Raw genomic sequence first — 17464 nt, forward strand, 5'->3', positions numbered from 1 at the left:
TGGGAGAGGTAAAACAGGAATCAAGTTAACAGTTAACAGCGCTAAACACAGCGTGACAGGCTGAGCTAAGTGTTCTGTTTGAAGTTTACAAGCAGGGTACATCTCCTCACCCACGCAGAGGTTTGATAAATCAACTCTCCTGTTAAAAGGTTTTTAAAAAAGGAAGCTTTTAAAGACAACACTGCACAGCACACACATTTCTAAGATAGCTGAGAAATTTCATGCTTTTATACAAGACCTCTAAACTGTACAATAAAGTCAGCAGGTGAAAGCACTCTCTAGCCTGCCCTACATTTGGGAGGGGCAATTTACTTTGCCTCCATAATATTTTCAGGTGGACTTTGCAGGTGGAATAGCACCACGTCAACTGAGAACAAAGGCGTTTTGTTTGGCTAGCCTTGCACCGGTGCAGGTGGAGTTGGAAGGACACTGCCTGTGTGTCCTTCACCAGTATCCTGTCCAGGTTGTGAGACCGGTTTCTGTTTGTGCTCAGTAGCTTGAGTGACTTTTTATCTCACAAAGTTAAATCATACTAAGATTTAAACAGGCAGAGGATTAAAATATATTTGCAGAAGTTGATACAAGAGTGTTATGTTAAAAAAAAAAAAAAAAAAAAGTGACTCACATCACAGTTCGGTATTACAGTAAGATATAACCTGGCTTTGACTGCATGGACATAATGTGTATCACTATTTTCAGCAAACGTGTTGTTATTTTGTTGTGAATTTTCCTGAAACAAGACAAACCGGTGAAACGCTTCTCCCTCAAACACACACCCCCTCCCCTTGTAACAGCTATTACTCATGCTTGAAACCAGACCGTTGACTCACAAGGCTCACTCTACCTGCTGGGGAGACACACCTAGCTCAGGTTTTACCTTTCCGTAATTATGCAACACTAGCTACAACTACTACTCACCTGGCTACAGGTTGGGGTTAACAAGGAACGCCAGGGTTTCTTCGACATCTCAAGTTGAACCACTTATCAATTTCTTGCTAATTTTCTGTTCTGAACTCACGTCTTGCAAAATGACCGGTTTCAAGCTGCTATCATTGTGCCCAGGTGCGTGTTAACGCCTACTTCAACTAGTTATTTTTGCACGGTTTCGTCTGGAAGCATTGTTTACTGTTGGTTAACAACATGCTACATTTGATTACAACACAGCCTTACCAATCTCTGTGCAAAAAATGTCGATTTAATGACATCCTTGTAGGCACTTCGTCCACTGAAAATGACTGACGACATTTTAATAGTCATTCAGGTAATGTACTCTTGGCATGAAAGCAATATACCAAGCAAACTAGTCCATACCGTAAAACATACATTGGTCGTATTTGTGACCGTCCACGAATATGTTTTAGTTGAGAGATAGCAGGTGAAATACTTGCAGAAAATAAAACATGTAGCGAAACAGCCTAACGGTGGCTAATGTAAATACCAAATGGAAGAGTTTATGTGGAAAACAATGTAACTCTAATTTTAAGAAAGGTGCAAACTAACTGATGTACAAGGAAACAACCCTAGGATGCCTGATTTCTGGGTGGAATATCCAGAGTTAAGATTAGCCAGCTAGCCAATTGGGAGGAATGATGTCCGGCTACACAAGCAACTTTAGCTAGCTTGAGTTGGAGCCGTTCAGGTGTCGAACAGAAAACAGGTGGCAGTGATGAACAGGGTGGTTCAGGTTTTAACCAACTGGCTCAGAAGCCGACACCTGTGGGTACCAGCTCTCTGTGAACGTGAAGTGCGGGCCCACCTCCCAACCCACCTGATTCAAAACGGCCGTTGCTCAGCCGACGTCCACCGTTTACAGCCGCTGGATAGGTTTCCACCTCCGGCCAGCGTCCGGTGTTTGTGCTGGCTAGCAGCTCTCTCCTACCATAAAGTCAAAGAAAACGTAACCAGGCAGAAAGCGTCAGTTCCAAGGTGCCAAGCGATAGTGAATCTGCCGAGACGATATCTGGTCTGAGGACTGGCTAAGAACTGAAACTAGGTCCGCTGCTGTTTCTTTTTCCACCGCTGCGGTGGTAGCCTCGGTGTTTCCTGCTAGGCTAAACTTCACTGCTGTGCTAACTCCGCCCTTGTGCTGCATTCAAGTGCATCTCGTAAACTCCTAAACAGAGACTAAATCCCGCCCACTTCCGCGCCAGTGTCTCAAAAGCTTTCATAGCTCTGTTAAGTTTTTCTGGCAGGGGCCTCTTTCATCATTCTTTCTGAAAACATGATGCTGTCCATATTCCTAGCAAAATGGGTATCTACTGCTCTCCTGGCTTGTAAAATTTGAACATGTCGTTAGTTTAACAACGACAAAATATCAATTATTTGGATAACAATTCAACAACCACAGCTCCCACGAGGCTTGGGAGCATCTCCTGGGATATGCTTATGTTGTTTCGTGTTTGTTAACATGATGAAGTGGTTACATTTTTGTAGCCAATAAGATGAAGACACCCACTGCTTTTGGACAGTAAATGCCTGTGTTACATCTTTCTGGAAAGACCAATTAATGATACCCCCATTAATAAAACAGACAAAACATACAATATAAATATACCAAAATGAAAAAAGAGACAAAGCATTTGGTCTGAAAAAAGAACAGATTGGTTGGCTGCTTTTATTTAGAATAATTAGTTCTGATGTAGAGAGAAGTGGGTTATCGCTTTGTTGGCTTTAGAGCCGAAACTACCAGGTTGTTGCTTTCAAAAAGCACCAGCAGTGACAGACAACACCTGTATACTGAAACATTCACTACATTTACATACACACAAGAATTGTGTGAGCAACTGAATAAAGAACTGTATACTCAAATCAAACAGTATGCAGAATAAATATGATGAATTTTTTTGAGTGTGCTGTCAAGGGACACTATTCTCTCACAATGCAATGCACAGAGGGAATGAAGCAACTGCTCACAGCTGGAAAAAGTCTAAATAAATAGCTGGAGGTGAAACATCTACAGACACTTTGAAAAGTATTAAATCCTAAGAGACATTTTGCTTTCTCTTTGTGATGTTTAACCGGCAGTGACATTCCAAGTTGCAGCTTGACTGATGTCTGATATTGTGTATAATGTTATTTCCTGTTAGTATAAAACAGTTAAGTATGTTAATGATTAGTATGTGTTCTAAACTTGGGATACAGTCACATTCTTGACTACAGTTATGACTCATGTGTATACAAATAATTGCACATCCAGCAGACACAGAGCAATGTCACAACATGTCGATTAATGCAGCTTTAAGGAAAATAACATTCTTTTCTTTTTTTTTTTTTTTACATTTTCTAAAGAACATACTTTATTCAATAAAAATTAGAGGTAATATAGATATGATTCTAGCCTGTATTTTCACAGTTGTGTAAGTCTTAATTATACAAAACAGTTGCTACATGTAATCCAGATGATAAAGCGTGACATAAAAAAAAATCTAGTAATAAAAATTTTAACAGAAGGCAATGTTTTATTGTTAAGGCACCTTTTCAACAGTAACAGAATGATTTTCAAATCAGATCCAGTCTGCATCACAGCATATCATTTTAACTTTAATAACGAGAATCGAAATAAGTAAGTAAAGCCTATCAAAAGGAATGCATGTGTTGTGTTCATACAGCAGAGATGTGGTGACAAAGGTTAGGACAGACTGAGAGTCCGAGCCCCCTCTGAAGGAGTTGTGACATAGAAAGTCGGCGTTCCGCTGTATCGCTCCTATTGAGGAAGAAAAAACAAACACACACAAAACCAGACAATGAGTGCATCAAACAGCAGTCACTTTCAGCCAGTAATGAACCTGAAACTAAACACTAAATCTAACCATTATAAAACCAAACTGTCCACCCAGAAGCCATTCATGCTCATCATATCTCTCACAACTCAAGGAAGGAAGTTCAAAGAGTGAGCAAAAGGAAAGAACCGCTGGGTTTGTTTTTGCAGTCAGACACTTATCCTCATTGGCTAAGGCACATCTTTCCTCCTCCAAACTTCCTTTACTACTACTTCCCCCATGCTAAAATTACACACTCAGTCCATTAACTCACCTCTATGTCACTGAAAGGGCAAACGGATATAACCCTCCCACAAAGAAATAAAGTCAGTTTAATTCATGTGACAAAAAACTATTTAAATATGTAGGTATGGTAGGTATTTTTTTCATGGATGGCAAAATAGAACCAAACCCTTAAAAAAATCACATTAGTCATCAGCCAAGTATAGCTACATAAAGTTGAATTTAGAGTTGCAAGATAGAGATCTATACATAGACCACAAGAACTGTGATGGGAAGTGGCTGCCTTTGTCTTTTTCAGATGACAAAGATAGATGGAGATGATTTAAAGTGCAGATAACATTAAAGGACAGGTTCACAATTTTTCAAGTCTGTCTTAAAACAACAGTCAGGAGCCCAAATGAACAGTGAAACATGTTTTTCTTGCTGTAATCATTCCTCCTGTTCATACTGACCATTAGAAGATCCCTTCATGATGCACTTACAATGGAAGTGATGGAGGGCAAAATCCACAGTCCTCCTTCTGTGCAAAAATGTATTTAAAAGTTTATCTGAAGCTAATATGAAGCTTCTGCGTCCAAATGGGTCAAATTAAGTACATATCTTTCAATGTTACAGTCTTTTTAGTGGCAAAGTTCCTCTTTTTGTTACTATACTTCCACCACAGCTCAACAGGAAAACACTGTCTGAGGAAACACAAAGAGGGAATTTGATAATAAAAAGACTGTAAATGTGGCAGATATCCACTTGATATGAATAACTCAGACTGATGAAGCCTCATGTAAGCTTCACATCAACTTTTAAATGACTGTGTGGACTATTTTGGCCTCCATCACTTACATTATAAGCACGTTTGAAGGAGATCTTTTAATAGCAAGTATGAACAGGAAGAATGATTACAGCGAGGAAAACCTCCTTCAATGTTCATATAGACACCTGATTGTTGTTTAAGACACACTTGAAAAATTGTGAACCTGTCCATTAAGCAAGTTGAAGAAAGGCTAAATAATCTTTTTCCAGTAACACAAATCTAGCAAATGATTTGCAGTGCAAAATCTTTTGCACCATCAAATATCTGATTATGCTAATCTAACCTATGTCATTTGGTCATTTAGTTTAACTTTACTGGCAGCATTTTGTGTTTTGACATATACTGTGTTATTTTTGTAAAATTTTCCATATTGAGGGGTAAAGGTGTAATTTGGAATATTCCCTCTTTTATTTTTTAATTGAAACAGGTCATATATTACTAAGCTAATGTTCGCAGTTAGTTCTATTAGCTACAGTGCACAACAGTTATACCTGGCAGAAAATTGTTGTTAAAGGATAATTCTGGACCTGCCTTATTTCTCATAAATGTGGCCTTTGTGGATTTGTGGAAATGAGGGCTCGCTCAAAATGACGTATGTTGGGGCAAGCTGCACAAGCTTTCCAGCCATGGAGAACATTCCCATTCCCCAAAGAAATCATTGAAAAGTCACTGTTGTTCTCCAGTAGTTCTGTCATAGCATTACAGCTCTATATGTAATGTAATGTTTGAACAGAGTCAATATGGACCATTCCCATAACAGTCACCTATGTTTGATAGCCAAAAAGCTTCAACTATCTGTCAAAATCACTTTGACAGACAGACAAAGCTAGCAATGTTTCAGATTCCATGTCTAAAGGTTACGTTCAATGTTGCATATACCAAATAATATGTCCACAGCGTAAGGGGTCAGTAAAATAATCTATTATTTAACACAATTTATTATTTTTACTATTTAAAACAGTTTCGGTAAACGTTAAGACAGAAAAACAGACATAGGGCCCAGGAAAAAAGCCTTTTAATGACCTCCTAGTCATAATCTGTATCCTTCTGATTTCCATATTACAAAATTAATCCTAACCCTGACCGATAAAAGATTTGATCAAAGTATTCTAGTCCTAGAGGTAATGGGTTCAGTTGTGACTAAAGACAAACATCTGTAGTTTTAGTTGACATGTTCTGGTGTTTTTAGTAAGTTCAGCACTTGACAAGCCGAAGTGAGGTGCAGTTAAGAATTTCCGCTGGGTCAGGAGTCACCAGATCAACCCTGAACCCTTCAGCCAGAGACACCTTCAGCAGCTCCTCCACAAAACCCTGCATGTCGGTGATTTCACATTGGCTTCGGTGCGCGTTCATGATGTCATCTGACTGCGTGACTTCAGGGTTAAAGACGGTTAGACCTCTATAGCGCTGCTTGTCGTATTGGTCCTGCGGGAGTTCGTCGGGCCTCGGCACCCACTCCAGTTTCAGCCTGTTCTGCCTGGGGTTGCATGGATGAGGGCTGGTGTTACCCTGGGATGTTCTGTAGGAGAAGTGCTCACAGAGCAGAGCTAGGAAGGCTCTCCAGGTACAAAAGAGGTCGACCGTGAAGGCTCGTACAGAGCATGTACGAAGCTCATAGTTTTCTGGCCCATGCCGCAAGTTAAAGTGGAGAACACGGACCTGGAATGAGAGTAGAGTATGCTGACTGCACATTCTCCAGTGTACACAAACAAAGAACCTGTCTTTCCATGTCTCTGAATGTGTGAACAGATGCACAAATACAACCTCTGCACATTTTCTGTATATACAGTAAACATAAGCTCAAACATTTTGTTAAGGCCAGTATTTTTAGAATTTCAATATTCTGAATCTACTAACAGGAAAATCTCTCCATTGAAAGCAAGGCTGATGTAATACCAAAATATTCTTCAGTCTTTTTATGTTGAATCCAACTGAAATTTCAGTTCAGTTTGAGTTCTTCCTAGTCTCATGAGCATGGCCAGATTAAGCTGCTCCTGGGCTAAAATTTGCTGTTGGTCCCAACACCTTTATTTAGGAATATGTACCATATGTCCCTCTATACAAGACAGGGCCACAAAATGCCTAATACTGCAAGGCCCATCGTAGCTGGTATTGTACTTTACCAGTTCAAATTCTTTAAGAAATGCACAATTAATTAAATTACCAAAAACCAATAAGCACACACTGAATCTGGGGCTTTTGGGCTCTGGGGACCCTGGGTCTGCTTACCCATTTGGTAATCCAGCCTTGCTCACAAGGCCAGACACTTAATATCAAGTAAACTTGGTCCATTTAGCTTAGTCCAGAGCCTCCAGATCTCTGCTTGGCTGTCACTTTTTTGTTTTAGTTTTGGAATGTGAGAAATTATTTAAAGTCCAACTGAAATCACAATTAGTCATTCCTTTTTGCCATCAAAAATAATGTAAGAGTGATTTTTTTCATTTTAAAATAAAGGAAAAAAAGTCTTTGGGGAAATAAAAGTAATGTGTCTTTTCTCTCTCAGCCTCTAGCGGGGTGTGTCGGTGTGACTGACAGCCGCTGGCAGGCTAAGCGCCAGCAGGGAAACCGTGAGAGTCTACAAAGTGAAAGTCTACAAATTTGCGCTGCAGGTACCAGCCATGAGCATGACACATGACATACATGACAGTGTGTTGTTAGCAGTGGTAATGAAGAGTAAGAACCACAGCAGCATTGAGACTGGACCAAAGTGACATTTGCAGGTGCATTTTAAGCTGTTTAATGTGCTGCAACTGACTAGCTAATTAGCTATGCAAACTGACATTAGCAGAGCACTTTTCCCAAGTCGATGTTTGTTTGGTCATTGGATAATTTGATTGATTTGATTAAAACAGAAGCCAATAAAAAAGGACCACATTAATTTGACAACATATTTTACAATTAAGCATGGCTTGCATTCAAATTAATTTGAATGAATTACTTGTTAGTTTGTGTCCCTAGTCCACAATAACACTCAGAAAAACATCTTATAAATAACTTCTGATGGGTGAGATGGATACATTATTTTATGTCAGGCATAATTCTATACCACAACATCAACATATATCTTGACAAAGTAAATTTTCTGGAAATTTAATTGAGAAACCCATTATAGATTACATAACCTGATGAATTTTTCTGGCATCTCAAGGTATATTCTACATGAGTGCACCAGTTTTTAAATCAGTTTGCCAGGAAAAAGTCTGACTAAACAAATGATACAGAGCTAGGCCTGCCTAGCCATTACTAAATTAAAACTCCAACATTGATTCATTGTCAGACTGACATGTTGTTCTAACTATAATACACATACCTTGGAGTCAACGTTAAGGATAAGCATGGCTCCTAGTGGTCCTCCTCTACAGCTGAGTGGTACTGATGCTTCACAGCGGCGGATCTCCTCCAGCAGGGGGCGTATCTGGAAGAAATCTGCCTCTCTCCTCAGCAGGGCGAGCTCTGAAAATCCATCCGGTAAGTCCAGGGAGCTGGAGCGCAGGTAATTCAGAATGTACCTGAACACTTTACCATCTCGGTCTATGAAAACATTTCCTTGGTTATCCCTGAGCACAGGGATTTGTCCGGTGAACATGGCGCCTAGCATCGAGTCACGGCAGCGTGTCAGAGTGTCCAAGGTTGTAGTGTAAATTTCCCCACCAACATTCAATGACACCGGGTCCTGGAGAGAGTTCCTGTTGCTGTTATCGTCTGGCGAGTTGAGGTTCAGCATCTCGGAGGCGAAGGGAAGGCAAAGCTGTGGTTTTTATGATCCTGCGAATCCCTCTCTGGGAGGACAAGGATCCCTCTGCGCTGGTCACGAATGCTGAGGACTGATGGATGTGGAAGTTACAAGTGTTTCTTTTGTTTCAAAGAAAGTCTTGTTTCCTTTGACGGTCACCAAGCCACGGTAGTAGCCAGGATACGGCCTAGTTAGGAGAGATGCGAGGAAATCTGCCAAGTCTGTTTCCAAAGCTGAAGATTTATAAAAGTGCCGTTTCAAACCTATAAAAGCCTGCTGCTCTTTTCCTTCTCAATGTTATTTCAAAGCAACCTTTTAAAATGCAGGTGTTTTCCCGTGATGTTCTGTGGTTAAATTTACATCTTTGTTGATGTTTCTCCTGTAGGATTCTGAGTGGTGCAGCTAGTCCACAGAAGGCCTACAGCATGACTGTTAAAGCAGAAAGGCAACAGGGCCACAGTGACCAGACCAGCATGCTAATAACTGGACACTTCTGGCTCTGTCTCCACGAAGCTCGCTTTTATTCTCGGCTCATACCCCCTGATCTCTCACTCACATACACACACACACACTCACACACACTGGAGCTGTCTGAGCAAGACACGGGGGACTGGGCAATTTGTCTGAAATGCCCCCCCTTAAAGTGACAGCCAGAACACTGAAAAGTTCTTTTTATCCCCCGTGAACAAATGAACAATGTCCTCAGACACTTCTCATTTCAAATACCCTTCGGAATTTAAAGACTTTCAAGAAAACAAAAATCTGAAAACAGAAAAAGTAAAATTTCCCCAACATAGCAAAAGCAAAACGGATGGTGTTTCACCTGCTGTGTTATATTGCAGGATGAAAGTAGTTCAGCAACAACAAACATAACCTCGATATTAGAAAGCAGCCACCTGGTGTGTTAATGCTGCATCCACACCAATCTGCACACGCTCAATTTAAAATTAGAAACCTAAAACATCTGGTGACTGTCGGATGCAATATGTGGAGTCATGAGAGTGCAACTGAATAATGTCCAAAGAAGATAGATGATTACAGTAGATACTATATTATCCTGTCACTGTCTGACAGCACTGGTGAACATTACAGTCCGGAACCCATGTTTATCAAACATCTTAGAGCAGGATATCTGTCCTAACTGGCCCAAAAATCCTCAGTGATGCATATTTGGTCCTATGTTTAGGCAAATGAGTAAGAACATTTTATCAACTTTCTTTTACTCCCATCTCTGCAAATATGTCTGTTTCCAGTGATGTCCTGACCTGTTACCATGAAGACCTATGAAAGCAAACAAATCACACTTCATAGCTGAATGCAATTTATGTGGCTTTGTGCAAAGCAGCATGTTTTTTTTTTTTAATATTATTTTGTTTATTTCATTATTTATTACCTTACTTTTGTTCTAGATTTATTCTTTATTCTTCCATGTTGCATTTGTGGAAGCAAATATCATGACACGTTCCTCGTATGCTTGCATACTTAGCTAATAAACCTCTTTCTGATTCAGATTCTGAATCTTGGTTGCAAGGGTCACAAAAAAAGGGATCCTAGGAACTATAGCAATGATCTTCTCTTCCACAGAATTGGATCTTATTTAAGGCCCCCCTCCCTATGAGCCCACTCTGTTCTGATTGGTCAGCTGCATCTCAGCCGACTTTCATTGGCTACGTAAACAAACTATAGTAGTAGGATGTCACTTCTTTTACTCATTCTTTACTCGAGATGTCAGCTTCTCAAATACATCCGTATATATGCTAGCCGAAATCCAATCCAAAATATAAGAGTGGACACCATGAACAGCACGAGGAAAAACCTTAGCAACAACCTTAGCAACCAAGGCTATGGAACGGACGGCCATTTATGGGCATGCGCAACGCAATGTCAGCTCATCGGCAAGCTAGAAAAAAACATCGCAAATGAATTGGTCAGCCCTGGGTTTTGACTTGCAGGGAACATTTCTACATACCTGAACCTCAAGTTGTGCAATTTTGACCATGTTTAACATACAGTAGATATCTGACATAACAGTGTGTAAATAACAGAAAATCCCCAAAAGCATAATATCTCCCCTTTAATTAATCATTATGATTAGACCTCCTCTCAGTCATGAGACTGTGCTTGATTAACATCTTCCTTCGTTAGGGGCAGGTCAAATAACTCCTTCACTATTCTTGTTAGCTGCAGAGTCTGGTGACCTCATGGATTTCCAGTGAATCTCTGCAAACATTCACTCTGACAGAGGTGTAGCCAGCCAGAACAAGTGAAAACTCCTGCGTGCGTGTGCCCAGCTGTTAAGATCTAATCTGTGCTTATCTTTTCATGAATGGGGGAGTAGGAGGGGGATATTGCAGTTGCTGGAAGGCGTCTTTTTTTCCTTTGTTCTCTACTGAGTACACAGAGATGACCTCAAACAAACATATCTCCCATGATTTTGAAGCAGTTTTGCTTTGATAACAGCAGACTACAGGTATGAATCTACCATCTTCCATATATGGATTTAAGAAACCTAGTATATTGTTGATACTCCTAATAATCTACATACAGTACTCATGATCTCTACATAAGTGTGTGTGTGTGTGTGTGTTAACCTGTATGTGGAGTATAGTCCTGTCGATGGCATGAGCCTGCAGCAAAGTCACAGTGCATCCGCCGAAACCTCCGCCTGTCATCCTGCTGCCAAACACGCCCTCCACCTCCATGGCTGCAGACACCAGCTCATCCAGCTCCCGGCAGCTCACCTCATATAAATCTCTGACACATGGACAATGTAGCACCGTCATAAAGTAACCACACACCTCCGACATTGTAAACACTGTGTCCTGAACAGCTGCTTTAACAGTACCTGAGGGAGTTGTGGCTCTCCACCATTAGCTTGCCAAACTCTTTGTAGGCGCCTCTCTTCAGGGCTTCAGCAGCTCGGACAGTTCTGTCTATCTCCTCGATCACATGACGAGCTCTTCGACAGGTAACATCATCCAGTCGCGCCTTTGCTTCTGAAATGGTAGACAAGGTAAAAAATAAGGTTAGCTTCCCGCTATAACATGCATCAGTGGAATTGAGCATGATGAAATGTTGAAGTCCAGCTGTAATTAAAGTGCATTTTCTTACATTTTCTGTCTTACAGTCTATAGATCTGCTCTGTACATAGAATGTCATATGTCCTCTATTTAAAAACCTGTCATTAATGTGGTCTGGCTGACAAGCAGAGAGCAGCCTGTGACATGGACACAAAGGAGCCATGAGGTAGAAGCCGACATAATTAATTCTGTTCCTATTACATCAATTACCTTTATTGTGCAGCTTACACTGACTTTATTTAATTTGGCTTCCTCTTAATTTGTTTATAACCACTGTGCCTTAAGCCTGTCTTATTTTATTCTCTATGCTCTTACACTATTGTGGCTGTCTGTTTTGGTTTTATGTTGCTCTTTCTCTAAATCATATTTCGGAGGTGTTTTTATTTGCCACTATGGTGATACAGAGGGTGGTGATATACAACAAAGCCCTGTCTGGATCAACGAGGGATGGTGTAATTGAAAAGTGCCCCAGCTAAGCTACATAGCTAATTAGATATTCAGCTGTAGCACTTCGAGCAGCTGAAATGGTTCTTGCAAATGTCAAGACTGCTCAGTTTAGATACAGACTGGTGAAATGGTATTCATCTGAACATTTCAATCTCAGAAAAACAAATAAGCATATTTCCCAAGGTACTGAACTTTTCCTTCAAGGGAAAGAAAGAGAACTACAATAGATCAGTGGAACAGAACAAGTAGTACAGGACATAAGAAGATGGATTTAAAAGACAGAACTACAGCAATGGAAGAAAAGAGGATAGGGTGCGGAATAAGGACTCAGGGAAATAAGGATGAGTGGGACAGAATGGATCAAGACAGGATAATACAAAATATACTTCACACCCTCCAGGTCCTTCATAGTAGCATCTCTGAGACTGGCCTTCCCCAAGATGGAGGCAGCCTCCTCACACTGTCTGCGTCTCATGGGGTACTCACTGCCGGACAGAGAGTGTTTCACATTGGAGTTGGTGATGAGAATGACCAGGCCTGGATCTGCCAGAGGGACAGGGGTAGCCTCCAGGGACCTAAGGACATGGTTGATCACGGTGGACATAAATTTGTAGTTTCCTCTGCCTTTGAAAACATTTGCCAAAACATGCTAAGAAGAGAAAGAGGCAATCTCTATCTATTCTCACACTACCTGCAGTCAATGAGCAAAGCATGCCCCTCCCTGCCGAGAACGGACACAAACTGATCCATAATGCCACAGGGTACACCGGCATGAGTGTGTTCTGCCTGCTGACATGCCACTGCTTTGGACACTTTGTCTCCGTCATCTGCGGAAAAAGACAAATAAAGGTGTAGAATGGATACCACAGATCCAGGCTCATATACCTGTAGATCAAACATTAAGGTTGTAGAAATAAATTGCATTTTGCATCCTGATTGCAGGTACTGAATATCAGGCTTGACCTGGCTTGAGCTGCTGCAGGAATGTGTAGAAAGCAACCTCCAGAGAGGCAGAGCTGGACAGACCTCCTCCCAGGGGGACACTGCTGGCTATCACTGCCCTGAAACCTGGGACAGGAGGAGCTGAGGCATACAGAGACAGAGATAATACTCATGAAATAAATATCCTGTGGTGTCCAACCAAGGCGGGTGTATAAAATAACATCTGTAAGATTAACAAGCTTCTATTTACTACCTAATTAAAACAGATTCCAGGTAATGTTTGTATAGCTGTGGATACAGTCATTGCTCATTTGTTTACCCCTGTAATGCTGTATAACGCCCTTCACATAGTTTGCCCAGCTTGGTAACCCTGGAGACAGCGGTGATCCATCACTGGGTAGGCTGAAGTCCACCCTCCGAGGCTCGTCTGCTTCCTCAGTTGCCGTTACTATGGTAACGTCCTGGCCAGAGGTTTGACGCCCAACGACCACAGTCACCAGAGGCAGCGCCTGGCTCACCAAACATAGACATACACATGCAGCTGGGTGGTTAGCTTTTCCTTTTTGTCAGAGAGGAAATATATTGCCAAACTCCATTCAAAAAATGAGGAAGTTAATGATTTGATGCTTATTACTGATATGAAGAATTTAAGCCTTTGTGCAAATTTTAGACTTTTGTTCTTTGTTAAATTCGGCATGCAAGTGACACACCAAACCGCAAAGTAAATCACAACATTGTTGTTAATGCAAGATTACAGAACAGGCTAGTCAGCCATAAAAGTTGCATTTTTGCATAACTTGTAGTGTCTGTTCTGACTGCTTGCATGCCGAACAATTGAGGGACTCCTTAAAATAGTGTGAAGAGGCTCAGATTCATGCAGTGACACACACAAGCCTACCAAACAGCAAAGAAACATTAAAATGACTAGTTATTAGAGGACATTTGGCGTGACAAACATTGAGATTCAGTTCAACCGCTTCACAAAAGCCTTCGACTGCCACTTAGCGAGCAGTCATATGTTACCATTGGCAGTACGAATCCCTGGTTGTAGTCAGTGTGCTCCCCGATCAGGTTGACTCTTCCAGGAGCACAAACCGCCACCTGAGGAGCGTCTTCCCCGAAAACCTGGCCGTACACACGCCGAGCCTCTGCAGCCAGCTCCGGGACACTTGGAAATGAGCTGGCCATTGGGCTGAGGACAATATCGACACGTTGGTTTAAATACAAATGATATCACTGACAGTGAAGAGGGTAAGACATGCGCGCCGAACCCGCCACAATTGACTCACAAAAGTAACTAAGTGTAAAGTGGAATACAGTTTCAGAAAAGTTGTAGGCTTCCTTTGACATGTCAGGTGCTCTTTACTTCCTGGTGGTGTAGTCAGTGATTGTTGTGAAGCTCTGATTGGTGGAGAGATGTCACATGACATATCATGTTGCCAATTCAGCTACAATGAGTGACTAAAGCATGGCAGATAGAAGTGTGACAGAGGTGCAGTGGTCTTGTTAAAGATTAAACCAGTGGTTTTGAACCTATCGGGTTACACTTTTCAAACAGTGTTTAGTTGTTCTTGTTATGTTTCAGAGTTTTTCCACCAAAGAGACAATTTCCCTCTAAACTTCTCACATGGTTTCATTTCAGTAAATATTCAAATGATCCAGTATTTCACCAAAAATCAAAGATTGGAGAAAAGGTCCAAAAACTGAAAACAGATTTGTGTATCAGAACTTTGTTTTTTCTTCTTTCCTCTCCCATTAATCATCTCACGACCCCTCAGATTTATCTGGTGACCCTTTGGAGGGGCCGACGCCTAGGTTGGGAACCAGTGGACTAAACTAGCTGACTGTGTATAAAGTAGTTCAAACCAGCTCCACCTCCAGCAGTTACAACATTAACATGCTGCTCTAACACTGATGCTTCACTATTAATAATCTAATGATGTCATATATAATACTACATCAGTCAGAGGGGACATTTGTCAAGAATGAGTACTTCTACTTTTATATACTTTAAGTGCATCAGCTGATAATACTTATGTACTTTTACTTAAGCAAGATTTTAGATGCAGGACTTTTACTTGTTATTAAGTATTTTTACATTGTAGTACTTTTACTTAAGTAGAGGATCTGAGTACTTCTTCCACTACTGCAGAGGTGTTCCATAAATCTGTTGATCAGGTCATCAGGTCTGTTGATTTATTTCTTACTAATAAAACAGTTCTTCACTTCAATTTCATGCCTATCATAAGACTTGTGCCAGGTAAGTGTGATTTGAAAGAGGAGGGTGGACAAATCCATGCATGTGTCTGTTTAAACTGACCCATCCTGATCCATGTGGCGCTGCAGCAGTGTGATGGGGACACCTGGTGGTAGTTGTCTTCAAACACCTCCGCTCAGCATTATTTGATCAGCTTTTACTTTTAAGCATTGTCTTGAAAGAAAAAGCAATGGTACCACAGTGACATTAACATAACCTAAAAAAAAAATGGAGACTTCAACTGAAACTGACTTAAAGTTTGGCTGGTGTTACATTTTGTTCTGATTCACTGCTCACATCCTACATACTTCTCTTATCTGACTCTTCTGTAAATGATGCATGGTTCACACAGTGTGGTTCTCGCAATGCAGAGGGTTCCAGAAGAAATCCCTGGGGTCAAATATAAAAAACAAGCTAATTTAGTTTCTCCTAAATCCTGGTGCCTCTGGGTGTAAGACACTGTCCCTAATGAATACGTCAAGATGTCTCCAGTTTGAGTACAGCAGGGGACAGTTGTTGCATATCATCTCCCATCTCTCTCCCCTCATTTCCTGTTTGTGCTATCTAATGATGGCAAAACATGGCCGACAATGTAAACAACAAATGCATTAGCTTTCACTTTTCCTACATTCAGTTGAACGTTGCACGTAGAAGGATGAATGTGTTTGTTTGTCTTTCCATTATATTTGTGTCCCTTTATATTTACAGGTAAACAGCCACAATTCATTGAGAGTATGAGAGACCTAAAGAGTCTCCAGTCTCTTTAGGTTGTCCAGACCTGGGCGCAAACATTGACCACACTGAACCAGTGACGTATAGGGACAGATTCTGTTATAAGTGTTGTAAACAAGGAAATATGTTTTTAGAGAAATGAGACGTCCTTTCCTCTGAGGGGTCATGTGTAGCGACGTATGTTTCTGACACCAAATGAGGGAATATCTTTTTGAAGAATGGTGTTCATCCCCCCAGAAGAGCTCCAGAGACTTGTAGAATCAATGCCAAGGATTAGGAGCACCAGTCTTCAAAAAGATGTTCCCTCATTTGGTGTTTTGATGATGGTGGTGGAGAGCGCTGTCCAACACGTCAGTCCAAAATCTCATATAGGTTTTCAATTGGGTTGAGATCTAGTGACTCTGAAGGCCAAAGCATATGATTCATGTCATTTTCATACTCATCAAACCATTCAGTGACCCATCATGTCCTGTGAATTGGGGCACTGTCATCCTGGAAGAGATGCCTCCCATCAGGATAGAATTGTTTCATCATAGGATAAAGATGATCACTCAGAACAACTTTGTATTGATTTGCAGTGATCCTTCCCTCTAAGGGGACAAGTGGACCCAAACCATTCCAGCAAAATGCCCCCCACAGCATAACAGAGCCACCAGATCCCCTCACTGTAGGGCTCAAGCATTCAGACCTGGACCAGTTTTTCCTTTAATTTGTCACTCGTCTGCATATATACATATAAAAAGACAATTTGATGAAGCAATTAGTTTGAACATTCACTGTTTTAAAATGTCTTGTCTCTGTTTCATATCATAGTAAACTGAATATCTTTGAGCTTTGGACTGTTAGCCGGACAAAACAAGATATTTGAAGATGTCACCTTGAGCTTCTTAGAAATTGTGATGGGCATTGTTGAATATTTTCATACATTTTATTGACTAAATTTGATTAATCTGCACTGAAACTAAAATAAAAAATAAATAATAAAAATAAAACTATTAGTATTACTTTTCTCCAAGTCCACCTATTTATCGTTCATAAGCGGTACATAAAAACTTAAATGGTTTACAATACACTATAATGTAGTTGTATTAGTCAACAACTCTAACTCATCCTGTAGGCTGCTGTATAAACAGATAATGAATGACAATATAGTAACACAGTTGTAATAATATGAAATATGTCCTCATAGGTGAAGTACTGTAAATACTGTACACTAATACATTAACACTTAAAAGCATGCATGTAGATAATACTGTGTTATAAACCATTTATTACATGTTAATATGCTGCTTATGAATACCAAACATGAGATTTAAAGTAAATTACCTCAAAACCTGTGTGTGCAGAGAACTTCAGCATACTGGAAACATTCAAATACTTTTTATTGTGTGTTTTCAAAGTGCGTCTATATAGTTGATGTGTTTGATTCTCTGAGAATTTTAGAAGGTGGTTGTTGTGGTCGAG

At 40.6% G+C, this 17464-nt stretch overlaps 3 protein-coding genes across 6 annotated transcripts in view; all 3 read right to left on the bottom strand.

The window, feature by feature from the left end:
* The window catches only part of llgl2 (LLGL scribble cell polarity complex component 2), a 30398-nt gene extending 28304 nt beyond the window's left edge, over positions 1 to 2094 (bottom strand). Inside the window, exon 1 of one of the 3 annotated variants that reach the window (XM_042397529.1) lies at positions 1769 to 2094. The gene's annotated coding sequence lies outside the window, so the exon portion shown is untranslated. Of the gene's footprint in view, positions 1 to 918; positions 980 to 1768 lie in introns of those variants that run through there. The other 2 variants (XM_042397527.1, XM_042397528.1) reach the window with 2 other exon arrangements.
* A 484-nt stretch (positions 2095 to 2578) lies between these two features.
* galk1 (galactokinase 1) lies at positions 2579 to 14410 on the bottom strand. Of its 2 annotated transcripts, XM_042398242.1 has the most exons (9): positions 14301 to 14410; positions 14035 to 14203; positions 13331 to 13520; positions 13033 to 13152; positions 12761 to 12896; positions 12463 to 12644; positions 11388 to 11538; positions 11134 to 11296; positions 2579 to 3703 (listed from the first exon to the last, which is right to left on the bottom strand). In XM_042398242.1, the coding sequence occupies exons 2-9, from the start codon at positions 14197 to 14199 to the stop codon at positions 3629 to 3631; spliced, it is 1182 nt and encodes a 393-aa protein (XP_042254176.1). In that variant the 5' UTR covers positions 14200 to 14203; positions 14301 to 14410; the 3' UTR covers positions 2579 to 3628. The 2 variants fall into 2 exon arrangements, with proteins under 2 accessions (XP_042254176.1, XP_042254175.1); XM_042398241.1 differs by having other exon boundaries at positions 14035 to 14404.
* Positions 4943 to 10529, bottom strand: LOC121887463 (BTB/POZ domain-containing protein KCTD21-like). Its single transcript, XM_042398243.1, has 2 exons — positions 8120 to 10529; positions 4943 to 6468 (listed from the first exon to the last, which is right to left on the bottom strand). The coding sequence occupies exons 1-2, from the start codon at positions 8531 to 8533 to the stop codon at positions 6004 to 6006; spliced, it is 879 nt and encodes a 292-aa protein (XP_042254177.1). The 5' UTR covers positions 8534 to 10529; the 3' UTR covers positions 4943 to 6003.
* Positions 14411 to 17464: the final 3054 nt, after the last annotated feature.

This window comes from Thunnus maccoyii, chromosome 20 (genome assembly GCF_910596095.1).
Source record: "Thunnus maccoyii chromosome 20, fThuMac1.1, whole genome shotgun sequence".
Classification (NCBI taxonomy): Eukaryota; Metazoa; Chordata; class Actinopteri; order Scombriformes; family Scombridae; genus Thunnus; species Thunnus maccoyii.